Below are 20,130 nucleotides of genomic sequence, written 5' to 3'. Positions count from 1 at the left end.
GGAATTGGTTCCAGAATCAAAATCGACTACGACATCGGAATTGACTCCGAAATCAGAATTTGCTTCGAAACGGAGTCGGTTTCGGCATCTTTATAGGAATAGGCGTTTGGGTCCAATGATGCTATATGTTAATAGTGGCAAAGAATCAAAATTTACTTATAAATGATCTATTCACATGGAGATTCCCGGACTTACTTCGCTTCCCACAATTCTTATTTCAATTCAAACCATTCCATATCAGGAGTCAACCCTGACTCCGTTACCGGGGCAAATTGCGATTCCCAGGTCGATTTCGATTCAGAAGTCGATTCTAATTCCGGAGCCGATTCCGATCCTGGAATCGATTCCGGAGCCGATTCCAGGATTGATTCCAGAGCCGATCCCAGATTCGATTCCCGAGTCGACTCCGGACTTCGGAATCGGCTCCGAATTCAACTCTGGAATCGGCTCCGGAACCAGCTCTAGAATCGGCTCCGGAACCAGCTCCGGAATGGGCTCTGGAACCAACTCCGGAATCGGCTTCGGAACCAACTCCGGAATCGACTCCGAAATCGGAATTGATTCCAGCATCGGAATCAGCTCCGGAATTGATTTCGGGGAGGTCCGATTCCGAGCTCCCACCGCTACTATAATGTCGTTGGTCTTTCAACTGAGTCTTTTAAATATTAAACTCATCTTTTGGACCATCAACTGATACTCCCGACTTCTCGAGTCACCTAGATTCAAATGTTTTCAATTTGTGCGAAAACATGTAAAATTGCTTTTGATATGATTGTGAGGAGAAACCCACCCTTCTCCTTTCCCCTGGGCAAATCCACCTCAGACAGACAGTTATTACACCTCGAGACAATCTGTCGGTAACTAGCCGCAAAACATGTATACCACGTGTAATGCGCTACACATACAACGGATCGGTAACAAGCGATGGAACGCTTCTCACTATTTTGCCCCAGAGTCTGAATTGATTTGCGCATTTCGAGAGCTTAGCTCACACTTGATTTATATATAATCACGTTTAATTATTTTGCTCTAGCGCACCTTCATGTTGCTATTTTCTATGTTGTATTTGTAGCTACATTAGACGCCGCGTTTGTTAGGCCGAAATTTTTTCAAACCCCGCGCAAAAGGTACACACACAGTGCGCGCACACGCATTTCGGTAACGCAGAGTTCGCTCGCTGGTCGAGTATAACACCGCGCGGAAGGTGATTATAAACAAAAGTTTCACCTCAAAGTTTTCAACACCTCAGGCCGAGGTGCGTGTTTTTGCTTCTCCAGCTCTCTCTCTCTCTCTCTCTCGTTGCCCCTTCGCTCAACCACTCTGTAACGTCTCCATTCCGTACGTTCAGTTGGAGCTTTAATAGAGCTTCAGCGGACGGTCTCCGGCGAACTCTCCTCCGTGCCAACTTGTTGCTCGTGGATGGCGCGCAAAAGCAGCTACGCCAACCGTGTACCGTACTGCTTAACTTGGACTTGGTGGCGTACCATTTTGTGTGCCGTTTTGAAAAAGCACGCACGTTTCGCGCTGCGATACTGCGCTTGCCTGTTGCCTATTCTGCATGCGCGCAACCACAACACAACAAAAAAAGCGGACGCTACACGGAACTCGCGGAATGGAGAAACGGAGGGAGAAACAAGAACGGTCGGTGCTGCTCCGACCGACCGGGCGGTTTTGGGTAAGGTCGGTGTGTGTTTGGGCCTGGCACGATTTCAAACGATGGCCACGGATGAATTTGGCTGGCTCCGTTCGGTGTGGTGTGGTGTGGCCGCGCAACCCTGTACCACTATGCACACCAACACGGGCACAGCGTGCCAGAAGTGGCGTCGGTTGGCAAGAAGTAATTTAGGTTTCGAAAACTCAAACTGCTCGAAGAAAATTCGAATCACAACCAACGCCTCCAAACACCCCGGAATGGTCGAATCGAAAAGTAACAATACACACATGCACACATTATTAATCCGCGCGCTAATGTTGACGGTAGGGCAGACATTCCAACAAGACATCACGTCTGAATTCGTTCAGGTATGCTTTTTTGCTGTGCTGATTAACTTTAAAGCAACTGCAAACCGTCCTTGAAAACCAACAGCGCTCGAACACACTGTGAGTTACTGCTTCCGATTAGAGTGCGTTTCGTTACATTGATGAATTGCCTGAATCGACGGCATCGAGTTGATGTTGGGAATGTGTGAAAATTGTCACACGTACCTTAATTTAACTGCCAGACGACCACAGCTAGCAAAAAAAAGGACGGAGTTGTTAGTCACACGAGCGTCTGGTGTAAAGGGTCGTTAGTAGCACACACAAACACACCCAGATTGAAATGGGTTCCAGCCACCAAGGATGCCCTGCCCCCGCGTATACCGTTCGGAAATGTCACCCATGTGGACACAACAGCACCTAGAGTGACGTCCCTCTTGCCGTTGGGGGAGATGGATTTAATTTGACCGCCATTAACGTTTAAATCACAAATGGCAGGTTCGATCGGGCGCTCGAGTGATTCGAAATGTCTTGCCAAGTTGGAGAGATCGAGAATGGACCGTAAATCGATTAGATAAAAAGGTCGCAAGGGGTAGAAAGGGGTTTCGTTGAAGGATTTATACCTCTGTTTCCTTTTGCCATAAAAACTGCCATAATACATTATAGGATGTAAATCCTTTACGTGATGCCACTGTTACCAGTATCTTCATACTATTATTTGTTGGTTCCCTTGGAACCCATTTTACAGGCATTTTGAGGCGTGAGAAAAATGTCATAAACCCCATTTGGCAGGGTTCATCGTTCATTCTAGCTCCCCCCCCCCCCCCCTCCAGTACAGATCCGTACAGCAGCGAAAAGTTTTTATTTGCGGACGCCAGACAATTGGAGCATAAATCAACGGTAATTTGCGTTAGTTTGCAGCCCTGTATTGAGACAGAGAGAGAAACAGTCAGAGCTACGAGGTACTCGAGGGCAATTCTGGGATACAAATGCTGGCAATCATTGGCCGGGGTCCGTGGTTTTGGCCGGTTCCGACAGCCAGCACGTACCGAGTGACATCGCAACGAAACGGACACAATGTAATGGTTTTGTTTGTGGGAGGGCGTTAAAACCAAGCTGCACGTCACTTACTGCTACTGTGGCCGGGGGGGAGGAAAGGGTTCTCTGTACAGTCGTCGGACGTCGGTTTTGCAACTCAAGGCCGTATTCATTGCGAAAACCGCTGAAAATGCTACCCCAACAAGCGCTGGCTAGAGAACCACGAGAACCATGAGTTAAAGCGCGGTTGGCGTTAATGTGGAGATGAGGTTTGTGTTTAGAGGGGAAAGAACAAGAGGGAGTCGTGGCCGGACGTGTTTGGGAGATTGTGACAGGATGTGACCTTTGGTCCCCGGGTGCGTCAGCAACGACAACCATGGGGAGCCCCGGGGAAGCGAAGGGAGGTGTAGTTTTGTTAGGATGGGATTGCTTAATTAATTTTAAATTAGATCCCGAAGAGAAATAAGACCACCACCGGAAGGTAGGTGGGAGGAGTCCCGGACAACCTCCAACAGTGACTGCTGAGGCAAATGCTCGACAGGTGGCAGAACTTTTCAATTGTTTTTTGAAGCATGTTACGACGGTGATGAAAGAGGGAGAGATGGACAGGGAAATTGAAGCAAAAAAAAAAAAAAAAACAGTTTGCTGGTAGAGCACACCGGCGGGATTAAAAAACGGAAGCGGAAGCTTTTCACGCAGGAGTGAAAGGAAATTTTTGTTCGTAGGTCGGTTGGGTCGGGACACCCACGGAAGGTCGGTCGGTCCGGTATGTACGGCATCTAAATCCTCATCCATCAACTTCCCATGCTGGTTTTTTCCTCTGTACTGGAGGGGGTGAAAGCATTCGCAGAGAGAGATATAGTGGGTTACGTTGACGTGTTTTGTTTTGTTGTGGATTACCCGGAAGTCCTTGAGAGTGCAAGGTGTGATTTAGGGGAGAATAAAAAGATGATAAAATTGAAAGCGGAATAGCAACTTTGGGGGGATTCCAGAAAAAGGAACTCCATTTCACCATTTACTGAATTCTAATGAAGTACGTAGTTGTGTGACGGCTCATGTCACATTGGAAGTTATCTGAGATGTGTAATCCACAACCTTAGCTACCTGGCGGAGGAGGAATTAGTTACATCTTTGCTCGGCCGTCTCATAGGAGATACAAATCAAGAACCTTTTTTCCAAGATCTGTTTCATTTGGTGCGAAATAGTTGAGGGGAAATTGCAAAAGTTTTCTCAATTCCAAGATCCCAAGTATCCACATCATTCTTGGGTAATACAAAACCCCAAGACCTGTTCGTAAATTGGTTCTTTGATCATGAAGAGATGAATTCTTTGGATCTTCCCTCCAACAGGTTTTCCAAAGAAGAAAAACTAATGTATTGAATAGCTTCACGCAGTGTGATGAAAGTAAGACGTAAAAGCCTTGACCTATTTTCCTCGTGATCTGTGCTCCAATTTTCATCTTTACCTTCACCACCACCCACGGATTGAACCTGGCCTTGTGCGCTCGAAATTCCCATAAAATCATAATCACTACCTCTTGAAGCGGCGGTAAACAGAAACATCACAGAACCATCATCGGCTAAACAGACGCCCAACATCTCCAACATCAACACACTGTTGATCAGATCTGCGATCGTCAAAGTTGTCTGAAGTCGTTTGCAGACAGTGACCGACAGAGATACACGCTTACTCTCTATTTTGTACTCCTATAATATTGCACACTCCAATCGATCGGCTGATCTCCTTTCAAGTGCTAATCTGGTCTGCAAGCCACTGGTCGATGTGGTTTATCTCATCATCGCCGTGCTGCTAACAAACATCCACTCCCGTGACATTGAGTCAACAGTCTCTAGGTTGCGTGTTCAGCAACGTTTGTTTGAGGTTTTTTTTGGGGAAATTACAGATACAGCAAGAAGTCACAGCTTGAGCAAAAGAGAGCGAAGAAGGGAAAAAAAGAAACATCCAACCAAAAAAAGCTGGGGGTGTGGATGAGTTTCGGTGTTTGGCCAAATTCACCTTTTCATGTAAAACATAACAAAAACCTTTGCGTGGATGAAGATGAAGCGTTGACTGTTTTGTTGGGTTGGAGCATCAAGCAATCTGTTCAGTCCGAAACGGTTGTGGCGCATTGTTGTGTGCCACGGATCGTCCATTCATTCTCCCACGAAATCGTAGAGCATAAACTAGATCGTCAGCGTTGGACCAGGAATGGTGGGGGGGGGAGGGGGTTGTGTTAGTAAGACAACGGCAAAAACATGAGGTGTTTAGAAGGCGTGGGTTTTTATGAGATGTGATCATCAAATACAACATGAACCAGTAGGGCAGTAGAAATGAGAAGAATAACAAAGCACACGACCGCAGCAGACCGCGCATTGAAAGATGGTCCCCAGGCGCATTCGTGCGAATGATGGTGATTTGTTAAATTGTGTTTATTTTGCGTTTGGGAATTAATCGCGCGTTCCGGAGATTGGTTGTAGTAGCCTCCCCAAATCTGTCTAACCTGGAGGGGGGGGGGGGGGGGAGGGGGGGGGTGGAGCGAGTCCGGGCCACATTTTGCAAATGAGATTAAGACAGCTTCATGGAATGTGTTAATCGTCAGAATGTACATAAGAAGCAACAATATAGACCGTCAAATGAATTAGAATCACAATCACGTTATCACCAGGGCTGGGGGACCATGCGGATTGTGCAACAAATTAGACACTCTTTGCGCGTCTGCCTGCCTTATCAAGGTCTTTGGCGGTGTCTCTTTTCGCAGGGCGACTGTCGCTTTAAATGGCTACTTTGAAGAAGGCACGCTGGCTGCGCGCCACGCTCAAGAAAAAGGCATTTGTAACAACGAGCAGATAATTTATGGGTCTTACTTTCGATACTGCCGATGCGTGAAACGCGTTTTCCTGTCTGTGCCTTTTTTATGCTGGTAGGTGTGGGTGTTTGAGTGTGTGTCTAGCGATTGTGTTGTTGTTGTGGGTGCGTCTGCCGAAAGTTGAAGCGTTCGACAACCGCACCTTTTGGGAGACGCTTTCAAGTTGGATGCTCCAAGTCCGAGTGAGGCCATTCGATGAACCCCCGCACAAAGTTGTGGACGAGGCGGAACTAAATGGGCCCAGATATGATTGATCGCTTCATAGGAACACACTAATACCACTACCGATACCCAATAGATAGTAAAAAAGAAGATGTGTCGCTTCGTTTGTCCACCCAAAAGGGTGTGAAAAGTGATGATCTTCTCCTCAAGCTCGACGGTCTCGGAACGTCTCGATCGTCTCGATCAATGTCTTGACGGTCGATACATTTTGAAGAGCTGCTGTTGCTGCGGATGGAATTAGGCACAGTAGAAAGTTGGTTTCCGTGCGTCTAAATTACGTCTTTCGGGGTGTTTTTTCGTATCAAGAGACGACACACATTTCTTCCGCCGTAAGAGCTTTTTGGGGGGAAGGAAAAGTCGAAATCAGGTAATGAACCAAATCTCGTCGCATCTCAGGCACATTGCAGGAAGAGAGGGAGGCTTTGGAGGAGTCGAACACAAACGAACGTTAAATTAATCTCATTTCCCATAAGAGCACACACTCCGGTTGGATTGATTTATCTCGTTCGCTCATCACCGATTCGAGGCTTTGGAGGAGTGTTTGAATAGGCGCGTTTAAATTAAATTTATGGTTCAATTTGTCGTAATTTCTGTGCTGGATTTCACTGCCCATCGTAGAGCTCATAAAGCGTCATGAACAGCGTGTAATAATAAGCCTTTTTATTCTCTTTTTTCCCCTCCACAGTGACTGTGCTACCTCTAGAGGACTTAAAGCATAGAAGGCTTTAGCTCTGGCCACTTGGAAAGGATGCAAACTTCCGGCTGGTACCAAATTACACCCAGGCGAAGGTTTCGATCTATGCCTCTGGTTTGATTGGAGAGTAGAGTAAAATTTTGGAAAACTGCCATCATCGTCATCTTCGATGTGTGTGTCCTTCGCCGGCGCTGATTGATGGACAAATAGGTGGTAACGTTTCGGTGCGGCGCAGGTTTTTTTTTCAGGCTGGCGTAACGCAATACGCAACTGCGCCAACCGTTGTGACGACTCGACGGGCCCCAGTGGCATTGCCAGTGGAGGTGAAATGAAAGTGCAGTGCAACAATAATTAATGCACAACCACAAGACAAGAGACGAATGTGAAACGGATGCGCGCATCGTGCGGGTGAGGTGTACTGCGGTACTTGGCAGTGGAAAAGTCGAACCAAAACGTGACGCGAGTACGCCAACTTCGTCGAGCCGTAGCCGTAGTGGGTGGCGGTTCAAGACGCGTGTTGGAATGTAATTGTAACGAGGTGAAAAAAGAAACATCCAGACGTCGATCGTTCTGTGTCCCACTGTGGCCGATCTTGTTAACCCCACGCGAGTGAGATTGTGTGAGTGTGCCAGAGCAGGGGTTTCGAAAAATTGCAAAGAAAAGTATCGGAAAATCGGTTCGAACCGGGGGTAGGGGGAGGTGGCGTTAAGTGTGGGGAAAATTACTCCAAAATTGGTTTGTTGGTGTGCAATAGTGTACTGCGCTGTCTGTTTCTGTGGGTGTGTAGCCGTGAAATTGGCCGATAGGGGGAGAAGGTGCTGCGCGACCCAAAACCGTATTACTAATTTCAATTGCTCTTCTTCTTCCCAGACCGTGTACGTGTTTCTAAATGTATGTGTGCGTGTATGTGCCCCACAGCGAGGGGTAGGGAGCGAAAAAGTGTAGTGTGAAATATCCAACCCCTGGCTGTGTGTTTGTGTGTTAGTGTCCAGTCTGTGGAAAACGACTACGGTGTCCGTAGCTTCATAATCATCCCAATATCTACCTGCCTCAGATGATTGATTGAGGTGATCACCGTGAAGAAGAGGAAGAAGAAGACGAAGAAGTTTCCACCTCACATCTCTCACACGGGAGGGAAAGTCTTCACCAAGCTAAACCAAATACATACGTGAAAATGTTGAAAATACAAATGCTCGAACAGATCGTGACGAACGAGAACGTAATCGACGATGCTGATGATCAGCGGCACAGTGGCGGAGCTGGCCGGGGTGCCGGTGCGCTGTCACCTGGTGGGCCGTTAGCGGACGGCAGCTCCAGACCGGGTAGTGCCAATCTTAGCCCGATCGCATCGAAAGGTTCTTCGACGTCGGGTGGCGCTGGAGCGGACGATGAAACGCGCAGCCTTAATCGGAGCTCACGCTTATCACCACAAGGGTAAGTGTTTTCGCAGATCGCTGTGCTATGGGGATTTGTTTTGCATATGTAACACTCAGGAGCGGGGTAATGTTTTGAGTTTGAGTGGAAAAGCAATAATGTTATGATGGAGGTGGTTTCTCTTTGCGGGTTTATCGAAATGTTTGTAGAAAAGATGTTTTCGGTCATAACTTATATTGATTAGGTATAACGAAAAGTCTGTACTGTTGAGGTCCAGACATTTCTGGGGAATTCAACGCTGTTGTAAACATCATTGCTAAGGATGATATTAGCATTTACTTATTCTTAACTTACTCTGGATAGGTCGTTTTAAGGAATTATATTATATGATAAGGTTCCGAGGTGGTTTGTTAATCTACAGCCTTTAGGCAGATAGGCATCAATCTCTGTATTAAAGCTCTCTTTAATATCTGAAGTACTACAAGACTGAAGCTGACTGGAGATGCGTATCAAAAGACATGACGTCGCTAAAGTAATCTTGAAAAGTGATGCACTGTTTACATGACAAGAGTAGCAAAGGATTTTTGTTTATTCTTGAGGATTAGAACCAGTATTATCCAGGCTTATGGAGACTATTGTTTATTGGTTTGTAGGCTTACTAAATGTGTTTTGAGATCCTTGACTTCAAACCCTCCTAAGATGCTCTATTGAGGAATAGGGCTTAAGATTTTACAGCAGATATTAACAGGGGTTTTAGTTATGACGGGTTAGAGTTATCTAACCCTCGAAAATTCTTCTGAACTAGAACTTCAAAAAGCGTTGGAGAAATGAATTTATCAAAATCTATGAAAATGAATCCAAACTCTCCGGTACACCCAACACTCCCATATCACACCTCGGTGCAAGTACAATTTCGCGTCAAGGTGCAATAACCGAAACCGATGGCAAATTTCGTGCCTTAATACGAGAAATAATCATCGCTAGCAGAGCCCCCGGCCCAGGGCACAGCGGATGCCCGAGACGAGGAAGCGCGCGCAGCACTCGGGCAGGAGAAAGAGAAAGTGTGCGACTGGCTAGAGGGCGGAGGTGGTAATGATTGCAAGGCTCATTTGGAGTGTAGCGGTGGTGGTATGGTTTTAACTGCACGTTCGAGTTAAATACATAATTATTAGACGCTAGTTTGTTTTAATCTACACCCATTTACCGGGCTCAATACGTCAATCAGGCGAAATGCGGCGTATCGGGACGGGCGAATGAACCAAAAGGTGTCGATCACACGATGCCGAGTGGGGGTGTGTAAATGAAGCGATTGCGTTTGCCGACATTGTTTTTGTATACAAAGCCACATAATATAGGCTTTTCCAGTTGTCTAGTGGATCAAAGGTAGAATAAGGTTTTGTGGTTGTGTTAGGACATCAAAGCCATCAGCATCAGTTTTTGAAAGGAATGCGGGATACGGTCATTGTCTCAAACAGCCGAAGCAGAGATATTTGCTAATTCTTCAATCCATTACCTTCTGGAAAGAGGCGTCAAAATAGTAGTTTGACGAGATTAATCCATTAGCTTCGATATCGGCTCCCGATAGGCATCGATTGGGGGAAAGGATGAGGCCTTTATGCTCGGCACGGGAGGCACCACAATCTTCTGAAAGCAGCCCGTTTGATTGACAACACGGCGTTTCAGCACGCTCCGACCGCGTCTGTCAGCTACTGAATGCGTGATGTTTCTCTTATTAGTGATGGATTAGATCATCCGGCAGGTTGTGTATTTTTTCTTCTTCTGGTAGCTTCTTCTCTGCTTCTCGCTTCAACGGCGAGCACAATCGAGCATGGAATCACATCACAGGGTGACGTTGGTGGTTGCTTTCTGTGATGGTCTCAATCATACAAAGCAAACGTATCGGCGAACCGATTGGTAGCTCGAGAATGATGGAAAATAAACATACCCCAGCCGTGTGTCCTGAAGTTGACACACCACCGAAACCGTGTTTATTTGTTCTACTGGGGGGCGGCTGGTGTTTTGTGCCAAGGGCGGCCTCAGTTTCACGGTCCATTCCACTGACCCATCTCTGCAAGCTCGTAGTTCATTATTTTACCGTTTGAAAATCGGTTTGGTATTCTGCGTACGGGGAGCGAAAAAAAGCAACAAGTGTCAAATTGGGAGGCCCTAGGGTGCGGTTCCCCAATCGCCCCGGGGGCACCATGACCAGCTGGTTTTGCTATTGGGGAAGTGTTTATCTGTCGCGCTAGTGTTGCAGCGCTTTTGTTTTTTTTTGCGGCTACCACTGCTGCTGCTGCTGCTGCTTGTTGATGTGGCGGATGTTTTGGTCTGCTCGTTGGTTGTCGACCCCGCACACAGACTTATTGGCACACAGCGGTGCCAGAAATCAATTTCGCCACCCCATGTTATCGCTGGGTGAGTTGGTGGAGAGTCCTTTCCCTCTGGGTGCCTCTAGATTTTTTTTCTTCTCTTGATGCAATGGCAGGATAAAAGCATGTGCAGATGAACATTTTTTTTTGACAGACACTAGATTCGCACACGCAGCACACAACAGAGCGAACCGGTGGTGGTGTTTGGGCGCAGAGGAGTAAAACGTTTCAATCACACGCTGCAGGTGGCAAATAGAGAGCAGTAAGCGTGCGCGTTGATGTGCTGTTTTGTATGTGATTGGATCGGAGCGGTGGTCGTCACTCTTGTCTGTTTTTATCGGTGAATTTAATTTTATTTCGATCGTCAATCATGGGGGGCTGCTTGTGGAAAAGTTTGTTGATTCGTTACGATTTTCGTAACAAGATATGTGCTCTTCTTCTTCTTCTTCTTCTTCTTCTCTGTTGGTAGTACACGAGATCCTTAATCCTACATTCCAACTACCTACCTGTTATCATTTTCGATCAGAATTTTGATTTTTAAAGATTATTTAGCTCCCCTTCATTTTAAGTCTCGAACTGACGACGGGCGCGTATCCACACTAGCCTCCCACCTGCCGTCTTTACCATCGAAGCGGGTTTGAAACGGGTCGTTAAAATACCAATAAATAAAACCCGGGTAATGTGTTCTAGAACAATTCCTGACGTAAAATCAATTTTAATCCCCGTAAGCTCCATAAAACCGTCTCTCTCGCTTACTTTTCGAGAAGAAAATTTATTAGCTCATAATAATTTAACCCATTAGGTACTTCCGAGCAACAGGAAACTCCCCCACCGGGGACGATGTTTTGGGCGGCAAATCAGGCGAAGACAAAACGAGGGCTTCTCTCGTCCTGAAAAATAGCATAATATTCTCATGTTTAAAGATTCGGTTCCGCTTTTCCCATCTCCAACGACTTCTGCGCTATCGTTCCCATTCCCGAAGGCAATCTCGCTTCGCTTTTGTGTTGATTTTTGCTGGCCCCGGTTTTCCCACCGGTACACGGGCAACTTTTTGCACGGCTCGCACGACCAACAGCATCGCCCAGCAGAACATTATTTATTATTCACCGACAAATCAGCATAAGCAAAGTGGTATATGCGAACGGTTAGCTTTTTACCGTGGCTTAGCCCCCGTGTAAGCTCCGTGTGCGAGATGGGGCGGCGAGCAGGCTGCCCCGAGGATGTCGGGATTGGTTTTCCATTTTCTCCGTGCGGAAGTGGAAACAATCCCTTCCCCCCCTCTCCTGTTCCTGATACGTTCCCTGTACTTTCGCTCTCCTCGGTGTGGTTTTTTGTGATCCGGCGGAGGCTGGCTTCCGCTCAGCTGTGGGTGACTTTATTCCGGGGTCTTCACGAGAAACGTCAATCTCGTCCTGCATGTTCGATAAATGTAGATTAGCGCGAGGTATTAGGATGTGTTTAAAGAGTGGAACGAGGCACACTTGCTGCCAGCAGCTTTCCACTCCATCCCTTCAGTGGATATGAATCGATTCATCATCAGATTGGTTGTACCGGCTTTTCCTTGTGGCTTGTGCGGTTTTTTGGGGTACGGTTTGATTGTACCCTTGTCAAAAATGCTGCACAAGAATGAGAATGGGCCCGGTAATACATCAAACTTTGAAACGGTAAGCCACACACACACACCGTTGTGGCCGTTGTGGATTGACGTCATCGAAACTCGAAACGGTTCACGACCGTGGACGCAATCTGTGCAAAAGGAAAACCCTCCACAAACTAGTTTCGGAAATTCGGCAATCGGGAGAAGTGGTTGGGAGAATGTTAGCCGGGAGAAAAGTGTATCCCGGGCTTTACAAAAATATTTATTTACGCAATGGAACAATCTCGCGTTTTACTCCTCCTAGTGCCGGTGCCAAATATATCCCTACGTCATCGATGGGGTAGTGTATACTCGGAATCGATTTTTAGTAGCTTCCTTTCATGCGTCGCACACATTCCAGCAAACCCTGAAGCTCTGGTTAGTTTGTGTGCGCCATGTTTCTTGACCCTGTCATTCGATCGTTTGCAACGGCTTTTGGGCAGGCGGAAAAACCTTGCAGTATCGTCGGCAGGGCGGGCAAGATACTGTAAACACAGTTGAAATTTGCCTACACAACGATGCTCGAGCTCCTTGCCTGTCCTGGCCTGACGGTGGCGAGCTGGGTGTTTATCGGCGAATGGACGCATTTTTGCCATTGCTTGATGGAAGTTCAATTTATTTACTTTCGCAGATAAGCAAAACATTCTCGAAGGGCACGCTTGTTGGTGTTTGCGGGAAACGTTCCAAGATTTTCTGGAGGGTCGGCCGTGTTGTTGTTGTTTGTTCGTCGTCGCTGTTCGCGTCGAGCCGTTTCGTTTGGGAAATTATCCTGCCTTGAACCCTCCAATCCGCCGCTGTGTGTGTGCCTGTGTGGTAGGTTTTATGCACTGCTTTCTTTATCTTCGAATGGAAAAAGCAACAAACAAAAGGGCCCCGTTTGCTGCAGCGCCCTTCGGTTGCAGTGTGTGTTGATGACGTGAAACGATTGCATTTTCGGGCAGAGTTAAATATTTATGTCCTCTCGACTACATGTGTTTGCTATTTAAGTGAGGAGCATCATGAGGGAAGGAGAGAAAACAAATGTGCATAGGGGCAACCATTCGATTCGTCTGTGTGTTCTTGGGACTGTTTGGGTAAGAGTCGAGGAACCTCGTTAAGCTGGAAGTTTAAACCGCATCTCAACGTTATCATGATGCGGTTTTTACATTTTGCGCAACAGTGTGTGCAACCCAGAGCAAACTGTTGACTGCTTTCCACCACAAACAAGATCGTCTACTGTGGCGCATTTCAATGTAGCAAAAAAGGGAAGAAGTCAGTTGTTTGTAAAATCCCACCAAATTGGAACTGCAACAAAGTTTGCCCCTTTTAACGCTCGGGCTCTGGAAGGATGACTCTTTCAAGATCTATAAAGAGTGCATGCTTTCTGTGTGTGCGTGAGAGCGATGAAGAGTCTTCTTCTGGGATGAACTTCTAGGTTTGCTTTCGAAAACGCACACCAGAGAGCCCGAGAAAAGATAACAGCAAACATATGTTTGTGTGGTGCGAGCGCGTATCGGAAGTTCTGGCGTAGGTTCTGAGTTCTGTCTGGAAATTGCCCCTGGAATCGGGACTTTTAATGGGAAGCAGCAGCAGAGCGGCAACAAAAATGGAACAGATAGTGTATGTTTGTTTTGGTTTCTTTTGCCCTCAAAACACCCATTTCGGCCCCTGTTTTTTTACTCCTACATTGATTTTCGATTCCGTGAGACTATTCCCCGCTTCGGCCTGGGACTGGGCGAGTAGCAGAAATTAGGGAAAGAAAGGGAAATGTATTTATTTTTCCTCCCATCATCGTTTGCGCTTGATATTTCCCGTTCAGCACGCCTTCGGTTCCACCGGAGCATGTGGGGCACAGAGTGGGTACAACAAGAGTCAAGACGCGCTCGTCGAGACTTGTTGATAGTTTGGCATTTGTAGTAGCAAGGCAGCCGAGAGTTTCTTGGGTATATGAATACATTTTCCAAACACTGTTGCTTGGCATACCCATTTCCTTATGGTCGATGGGGTCGATTTGCATCGAGTGCGGGGGTAAGAGTGCCTCAACGATAACGGTCACTCGCTCGGTCACTCGGAAGATGTTGCGATGTTACAGTTAGAGAGAGAACAGACCATCGGAAAATAGAACTTCCAACATTCTAATGGGATTTTCTCTTCGTTTTTCTGTTTCCCTGCTCTTCGGAATCAATTTGGGGTTTGTTTGGGAGTAGCAGAAGTGGAAACAGACCCCCTTGCCTTAGTGCACTCCCAACAACATTCCTCAGCCCACTTCTCCACCCACCGAACACAAATGAAGTGGAACAGCAGAGTGTTTAACTGCAAACCGGGAACAAATGCATTTTTAGAGCTAAAGTGTTTGCTGCGGCCGCAGCAATCAACCCAATTGCAAGCAAGTCATGGCGTCATTGGGAGACGCTTATTTATTTGTGTTCTAGCGAAGAATTTATTCGAATTCACCGTCCCAGCACTCACAAGCCGGACAAAGTGGCCCGACAAAGGGCGCCGGGATTGCGCCTTCTTCTGGTGCGCGCGAAGTGCTTGTTTCAATGAAGTTACGCGGCGTACGGACGACGGCGCTAGACGATTGGATGCGCATTGCCAGAGAGCGAGGGAGAAAAAGCCGGGCAGCAAGAAGTGGAATCAAAAATTGTTTGTTTTCATTTAAACTACAATAGCAATCGAGAGAAGGAAAAAAAATCGGGCGTTGCAGAAGAGTGTGGCTGAAGCAATTTGAAATCGAATCGTAGAAAAGTGGGACTGTGGACTGTGGTGCGTTCGCGATGGATCGCCACCAAACTTTGATTCGTGATTCGGGATGGTACGTCTTGGTTTTGGCGCAATAGGACCAATGCCCCCGAATGTTTTCATAAATTTGTGCCACCACTTCGGCCCCGTACACACCACGATTATGAAAGTGTGGTGACCGTTGCCGGGTAAGTAATTGCAAGTTAGTACGATTTGGTAGTACCCGACACGTTTCCAGATCTTTCCAGTAGCGTTTGCTATGTGGTGTGTGCGTTACTGTCATTTGAAAAGTTTCACTTTTTTAGCTCCAACAAAGGGAGCGAGACACACACACACTGTATTTTCGATGGATGGCCCTCTTAAACAATCACGCCAGGCCGTTTCCAAAACGCGTGTGGAGGAGGGAGGTTCACACATTTTAGCCGAAATTCATGACTCTGTGCGGCAATATCAATGCGGCTGGTTGAGGGAGGGTTTCTTCGCCTGCTTTAAATGATGGTGGGAAATAGTTTGGTGTCCACTGTTCGTGGAGTGCATTGGCAAGAATTGGGTCGAGCTGTGTAATGAGCTGTTGGGTCGAGAATTTTGTTCCTCCGGCGTGCCTCGAACAAAAGTGACAGATCAATCTATCATTCGTTGTGGGTCTTTAAGAAGGTTGCTGTATGGAGCGGCTGTTTTTTTGCATGATTTACGATGCATTCGGCATACTGCCCAATGCTGACTGTGGAGGTTGAACCATAATTGGAACGTTTTCATTTGGGAAAAGCGACACTATTGCACCCCGTTAGGAGTATTCAGAGAGGTGGAGAATAATGTAAACAATAATGTAAAACGGCGAACGCTTAGCATAATGGTACCATTACTTCCCAAGATTGTCCCGTGTGTCCCTCACGTAACTTGGGGTGGTAGTTTGGGTGGCACCTCCCAGCGAAAAACGGTCCCGTTTAGACGGACGTGGATCATAAACGGGTACCCGTTTAATATATATGCGACAGCAGAGGAGCTGCTGGTGGTGTAATTGCGAATTGGCGAACTGCCGTCATCGTTCACATGATCTAACTCTTAATAGCGTTTGGGGCAACAACAATTGGGCGCCATCATTTCATTATACAACGTAAGGCGTGTTTCGATGTTGCACACAAAAAAACAGGCATGAGTTTGCGAAATTTTACAACCAAACCAACAAACTCCACCTTGGTTCATTGTAGTGAAGGAAAACTCAGCTTCTGAATGTGTGTGTAAATGCTCCGAATTTCCCATTGCGTCACGGGCAGTCTTGCAGAGTGAAAAACGTCTAACGCAGATGTTGTAAAATTCTTTTCCCAAAATATAACACTCCCGTGGTTATTCCCTGGCAATAGCAATGGGTCTAAGATCTTTCTCTAAAAAGCAGCAAAAAAAACCTCTCAGATTTGAATGATGCGAGCAATAATTTCATCCCACCGTAAAGAAGAGACATTCTCTTCCCAAGCCGCCGCCTCGTGCAATAAGAAGCAAAAAAACAGCAAGGTGAAAAGCCCATAATGATGATGATGATGGGTGATGGGTGAAATTGTGCTCACCTCATTTCCCTAGCCGCATTGGGTCGCTCTGCCCGATGATGCGGGTCGCTTTTTCCGGTTCTACCGTTCGCCGCCTTCCCCGTGGTTCCTGGTGGTTACTAAATCGATCGTCTGCACGTCTTACCGCAGCCCCAGGTTTTGACACGTCAGCGGCGCGGACACAATCTTATCGTATTTAAAGCCGGCGCCCTTAAAACGCGAACTGATGGAACTCTTTCTTTCCCTTGGAGGGGGGTTGCAGGAGGGGGCAGAGAGAGAGTGCTTTGTAGGCCGCATACATTTTTAGTACGACTCAATTACACAATCAGAGTTTTACCCGAGGGTTGCTCAGGTCGTCAGCAATTAGTCAAAACGGCGTCTCCCGTCACTTAAAAAGGGTTTGAGATCATTATCGGTAATTGATTAAAATATTTCCAGCCGTGTGCCACGGCATGTGTGTATGGTGCGACCCACCACCATCACCTGCTCTCCATATCTGGCCCCCATATGCAATGGGAGGTTTTGTAACGGCCATGAAGAAACTCCATTTACAGAACAGAGCTGCTATCGGAGGCACCACCACTTGTGCAGGGAACTGATGAGTCAATGGTGCAGGTTTTGTGGTACATCGTAGTAACAATGCCATCATGTAAGAGAGCGAATATAGAGGGCAGCCAAAGGGGTTTGGTTGTTGTGGTCAACCTCGTTGGTCTTCGGACACGTACGATCATGCGGAGTGAGGCACATCCATTCCAATGCTCCAATATGTAACGAACAGGGCAGATAAGTCGGGCGTGCAGGAACCGTTTGGTTATGTTATTTTTCAATCCCATTTCGGTTTTCCTGTGTGTGTTGTGCTCCCGATTTCTGTTATCTCGTTATGTTTTGGCCACAAAACGCCCCGGCTACGCCTTCGTTGCTGCACCATAATCGATAAACAATAGTTGCTGAATCTGATGCAAACGGGAGATTTCATCAATTTTCCTCTTCTCCAAAGATCGAGCAATCGAAAGCTGTGCGAGAAGTTTCGTTAGATTGATCGGTTGTGATTGGAGATCTGCACACTTTTGATGTGGTTTTCATGGTTTTATGCCTTTCATTCAAACATTGACCCGATAAAATCAGCTGAATGTCGGGTGTCGGGGAAATAAGGGGCCACCGTTGGAGCGATTATCATTTCATGTTTCACGTTCGATGCACCACAGCACAACAAAAAAACTAAAGAACTTCCCGTCTGTCCAATTTTGCACGGTGATGAACGGGTAAAAGAAGAAATCACTAAATTTTCCACAGTTTTCATCGCGTTTTCTGTATTGATGCCGTGCAGTTTGCAGTCGAAATCGAAATCTGTTTGCTCACTCTCTACCGTCCCGTCGGTGGTAAACGAATTTCAATTTCGTAGCATAGATTTCCCGTTTTCCCGATGTTTGTATGTTTTTTTCCCTCTTCAAATCGATTCATCTTCTCTCCGAGCTGGAGAGCTGTAGATTCGAATTTGTGGAACATGATGGACTTTTTTCTTTGCCCTACCTCTGCCGATCGATTAGTCACGATCACACGGCGGGAGTGAACCACTCCAAGCTTGAACGGTCCCGAAGTTATCGATTAGCGTAGCTGAGTCGGTGGGAAAAATGGTTTTTGGGAAAACGAAACCTCCATTTCTTCTCGGTTTCCTTAAACGGCGGGACGTTTGGAACTGTTGCAGTACGGTACGGCGGCGGGAAGAAAGTGCTTCACTTTCTTTCGGAGCAACCAAACACCACTGGTGTGCGGCGCCGGATACGGTTTTTGCGCTCACTTTTGCCGGAACGACTCTCGTAACTCGTGGCCTTTTAAGCGGAGTCGTGCTTGGATTTAGTTTAATTACAACCTTCTGGAAGTGCACGGAGAGGCAGCCCCCGACCAGCCAGCCCATGTGCAGGAAGCGAACCAGCGCAAACACAGAACAATCGCGATCACGACGATAATGGGAGGATGAGTGTAGGTTATGTTTGCGATTTAAGGAAGATATAAGTGAGTTCAGTAGCATGGTTCCATCATTTCGTCATCCAGAAATTGCCAGGCTCTCGTTCACCTTTACCCTGAAGCTGAAAGGAACTCTTAATGCCAACGGTAGCCGGTGTTATGGGTAAACACGGCACCGAAGTGAGGCATGTGTCATTAATGGGTGCAGATTATGCTCTCTGTTTTACGGGGGCGCTCATAAGAAAGGGAAAGTTCGTTTACGGATTTGCCACGTCGTTTTTTGTGTGTTGTTGTTGATGACTCTAAGTGTGTTGTCGAAAGTTCGTCCGATCGGAAGTCTATTCCCGTCTAGAGTGTTGCTCTGGGGGAGTTCAGATAAATAGGAACTGCAGAGCTACTTACGATGGAACTCCCACGAATGGTCCACGAAATTGGAAGAGAAATTCCAAAACGCGCTTCGCCTCGTGTTTCTACCGTGGACTGTAATTAGAATATGGCCGATGAGATCATTAAACCAGATCTTTCGCCCTAAAGCAGCCTTTTGTTTGTTGTGGCGACCACTGTGTATTTACGGAGCAACATCATCGGAACCTTTGATTTCCGATAGAGCTTTGTGTCGGTTCGGGTCATTAAATGTTCGATGGTTCGATGCGTTAACAAGCCGACACCGACCGGCATGCAGGCGGAAGCAACACAAAAAACGCCCCGAAAACAAAACCCCAAATCTCCAGAGATAATCAAGGTCACTCGCCTATTTCGGGAAGATTAGAACGGCGAACGGCGGGACCGAGCGAGCGTAAATAATTCTGATTAGCGTGCTTGGTGTATTCATCGATGCAAAAGCGAGACTAGCATGAAAACCTGAGCAAAACGAAAAAAATAAACCAATGATGGATTAGACATTTGTGTCCTATATTGGAGTTGATTGGAGCATCTGGCGAGGAGATGTGTCTCGTTGTTTGTTCGCCAGCAGTACACATCTATCTTCCATGCTGTCTACTTTCCACGTGTATGTTTATTCCACGAAGCTGGATTGTCCCTTTTAGTTTGGGGTACACACGTGTCGGAGGTATTTATTGCCTCGGAGGTGATTACCTCCTGTCACCTCCAAGAAATTGGGAACGTTTCATTTAATTGGAGCACCCGACGCAATGTGGACGCTGCTACTTTAGCACAAACCGATACTGTTCCTTCGCTCCAGTAAGTTATTATCGCCGTCCGTTCGAGTTGTGGAGCAAAACAACACCATCGAAAATGCGACATTCGCTCCTCGTCAGAGGGGCGGGCGGTGCAGTGAACCAGAACCCTTCTGCCAATCGAGCCGACAAACGACGGTCGTTGGTCCAAGCGTCCGATACTCACTCCGCGCCTTGGGTAATAGCATATCGGCTCGATCCGCTTGACTAGCGTTATTAACACGCTCCAGAAGTTACTTGCCATCACCGGGGGTTGAGGCTATTGTCTTAAAGGAAGATACTTTCTCATTAACGTGTGGTGTGGCTCATCCTCTCCCCCCAACCACGGAGGACGCGGGTTGGCAAACACACAAAAAAGACACTTACACGCGAGCCCGTGCTGTGATGGGTTTTTGAACAGCATGGGTCGTAAATTTTCATTACCACGTCAAGTCAAAGCAACAAAAGAGGGGCAACGCTGCTGCAGTCCCTGCTGTGACTTCTTGTGGGGATATTAGTGCCCGTCGTGAAATGGTTGTGGTTTTGTTTCGT

At 47.0% G+C, this 20,130-nt stretch overlaps 2 protein-coding genes across 7 annotated transcripts in view; one reads left to right on the top strand and one right to left on the bottom strand.

Moving 5' to 3' along the window:
* The window catches only part of LOC120959480 (rap1 GTPase-activating protein 1), a 160,320-nt gene that overhangs the window by 7,347 nt on the left and 132,843 nt on the right, over nt 1-20,130 (top strand). For 3 of the 5 annotated variants that reach the window (XM_049609697.1, XM_049609694.1, XM_049609696.1), the window contains exon 2: nt 7,668-8,231. In XM_049609697.1, the coding sequence (XP_049465654.1) occupies nt 7,972-8,231 (260 nt within the window). In that variant the 5' untranslated portion in view covers nt 7,668-7,971. Of the gene's footprint in view, nt 1-6,788; nt 8,232-20,130 lie in introns of all 5 variants that reach the window. The other 2 variants (XM_049609695.1, XM_049609698.1) reach the window with 2 other exon arrangements.
* Nucleotides 1-20,130, bottom strand: part of LOC120957351 (cytochrome c-2) — a 138,869-nt gene that overhangs the window by 18,426 nt on the left and 100,313 nt on the right. The gene's annotated exons all lie outside the window — the stretch shown is intronic.

The sequence above is a fragment of the Anopheles coluzzii genome, chromosome 3, assembly GCF_943734685.1.
Source record: "Anopheles coluzzii chromosome 3, AcolN3, whole genome shotgun sequence".
Classification (NCBI taxonomy): Eukaryota; Metazoa; Arthropoda; class Insecta; order Diptera; family Culicidae; genus Anopheles; species Anopheles coluzzii.
The sequence above is the reverse complement of the archived record's forward strand: the minus strand, read 5'-3'. Positions and strand labels throughout refer to the sequence as shown.